We start from the raw sequence: 1,872 nt of genomic DNA, 5'->3' as shown, positions 1-1,872 counted from the left end.
CATGGGACCCCCGCACCCGGGCACAGGCCACCATGGGACCCCCGCACCCGGGCACAGGCCACCATGGGACCCCCGCACCCGGGCACAGGCCACCACGGGACCCCCGCACCCGGGCACAGCCCACCATGCGGCCCCCGCACCTAGTCACCTGTGAGGGGGGTGCACTCCCTACAGCTGATGGCATAGAATGCCCCTATGTCCGGCACCATACATTCCCCCAGCAATACCCCGGAGACAAAGCAGACAGTATGAGGACAGGGAGCACAATATGGGTGACACCTCTGGGGAAGCCGGGTGCAGCACCCAACTAATAATTATCAGCTTAGCACCCAGCTGTGTATAAGCTGCACCTACAGACAGCGCTGTCACACAGCACCGCACCCATCACACGACTCCTCCCCCATCTTCCTCTTATGGTGACAACACTGCCTGCCCCTCTAACATTGTTCACAGGAAGTGACAAGGGCAATATGAGACTGGCAGGATCAACATCTGTAACGCTCTGTACTGACTGAGAATGTTCTTACACTGAGAAATGGTAAAACCAATGCAGCCAAACAAAGCCGGGAGATCGGAGAAGAGGGGTATGAGAGGGGGGAGGGTGGGTACATCATGTTGTAGAGGGGTATGAGAGGGGGGAGGGTGGGTACACCATGGGGTAGAGGGGTATGCGAGGGGGGGTACATCATGGGGTAGGAGGAGGGAATGATACAGGGTGGAAGTCCCATAGGGGTAGAAGGTGGGAATGCCCTCTGTAGGGGGGCAGTAACTGGAGATGGGGTAATGCCATCCCCCTATTGTTACATGTTATATTACAATGGGGTCATTACCCCGGGGGATGGAATGTCGGTGACAATGGGGGGATGATAGTCTGACAGATGAGGATGGGGATGATGATACCCTGCAGCCCCAAGGTGGGGAAAAATTATGACCAGTGGGCAAGCTGGAATCAGGAATGGGGGGAGGGGGGCTGGGGCAGTGATGTGAGGTTGGGGATAACAGATAATAATGAAGCTGAGGACAGGGATGGCGGTATAATGAAGCAGAGGACAGGGATGGCGGTATTACCCAGCAGGGGGCAGTGGGGGGATAACAGGTAATAATGAAGCAGAGGACAGAGATGGCGGTACTCCCTCTCCCCGGCAGGGGGCGCTCTCCTTACCCGGGGCCCCGCTGTATCCGCTGGAGTCGGTGCAGTAGCTGGCGTCATCCTCATCCTCCTGATAGTCGGCATCGTCCAGGTCGTCGTCCAGCATGAGCAGCGGGTCCTCCTCCGGGGGGGGCTCCTCCTCGTCATCCTCATCCTCGGTGTCCCGGCCTTTCTCCTCCTCGTCGCTGCTGTCATCGTACACTATCCTGGTGCTTGTGGCGGCCCGGCCTCGGCCTCCTCCCCGCCCTCTCCTCCGGCGGCCTCCACAGGGGGCTCCGGTCGGACCGGGCGGCGGGGGGGACGGCGCCTTCCTCCTCCAGCGGCCGCGGCTGCTCCCCCTCAGCCTGGAGCGGAGGCCGGGGGGTGCTGAGGGGGTCTCAACCGGAACGGCCGGCCTTTTCGGAGGTCTCCCCCGCCGGCCTCGCATTGTCCCCCGCGCTGTATATCCGCTCACTGCCTGCCGCTTCACTCCCGGCTGGCGGCGCCTCGATCCGGAGACACCGCGGCCGCCATCTTTCCGAACGCTGCCGGAGCCAGGCCTCGCGTCACGTGACACCCCCACCACCCCGCGCCGCCTCACAGCGACACCTAGCGGCCGCACCGCTGTCAATGCAGCCACACAGGGCGACGTGGGGGCAGAGAACTGGCCTGTGTGCCCTGCTACAAGGTGCTCTGCCCATCGTGCCACCCTGTGTGCCCTGCTACAAGGTGCTCTGCCCATC

General features: G+C 62.1%; 1 protein-coding gene across 5 annotated transcripts in view; it reads right to left on the bottom strand.

Moving 5' to 3' along the window:
- The window catches only part of BPTF (bromodomain PHD finger transcription factor), a 30,374-nt gene extending 28,673 nt beyond the window's left edge, over positions 1-1,701 (bottom strand). For all 5 annotated transcript variants that reach the window (XM_072414087.1, XM_072414092.1, XM_072414091.1 and 2 more), the window contains exon 1: positions 1,163-1,701. In XM_072414087.1, the coding sequence (XP_072270188.1) occupies positions 1,163-1,577 (415 nt within the window). In that variant the 5' untranslated portion in view covers positions 1,578-1,701. The remainder of the gene's footprint in view (positions 1-1,162) is intronic.
- Between the last annotated feature and the right edge of the window lie 171 nt (positions 1,702-1,872).

Source organism: Pyxicephalus adspersus, chromosome 6 (assembly GCF_032062135.1).
Source record: "Pyxicephalus adspersus chromosome 6, UCB_Pads_2.0, whole genome shotgun sequence".
Lineage (NCBI taxonomy): Eukaryota > Metazoa > Chordata > Amphibia > Anura > Pyxicephalidae > Pyxicephalus > Pyxicephalus adspersus.
Note: the sequence above shows the minus strand (reverse complement) of the source record. Positions and strands in the feature narration are given on the sequence as shown.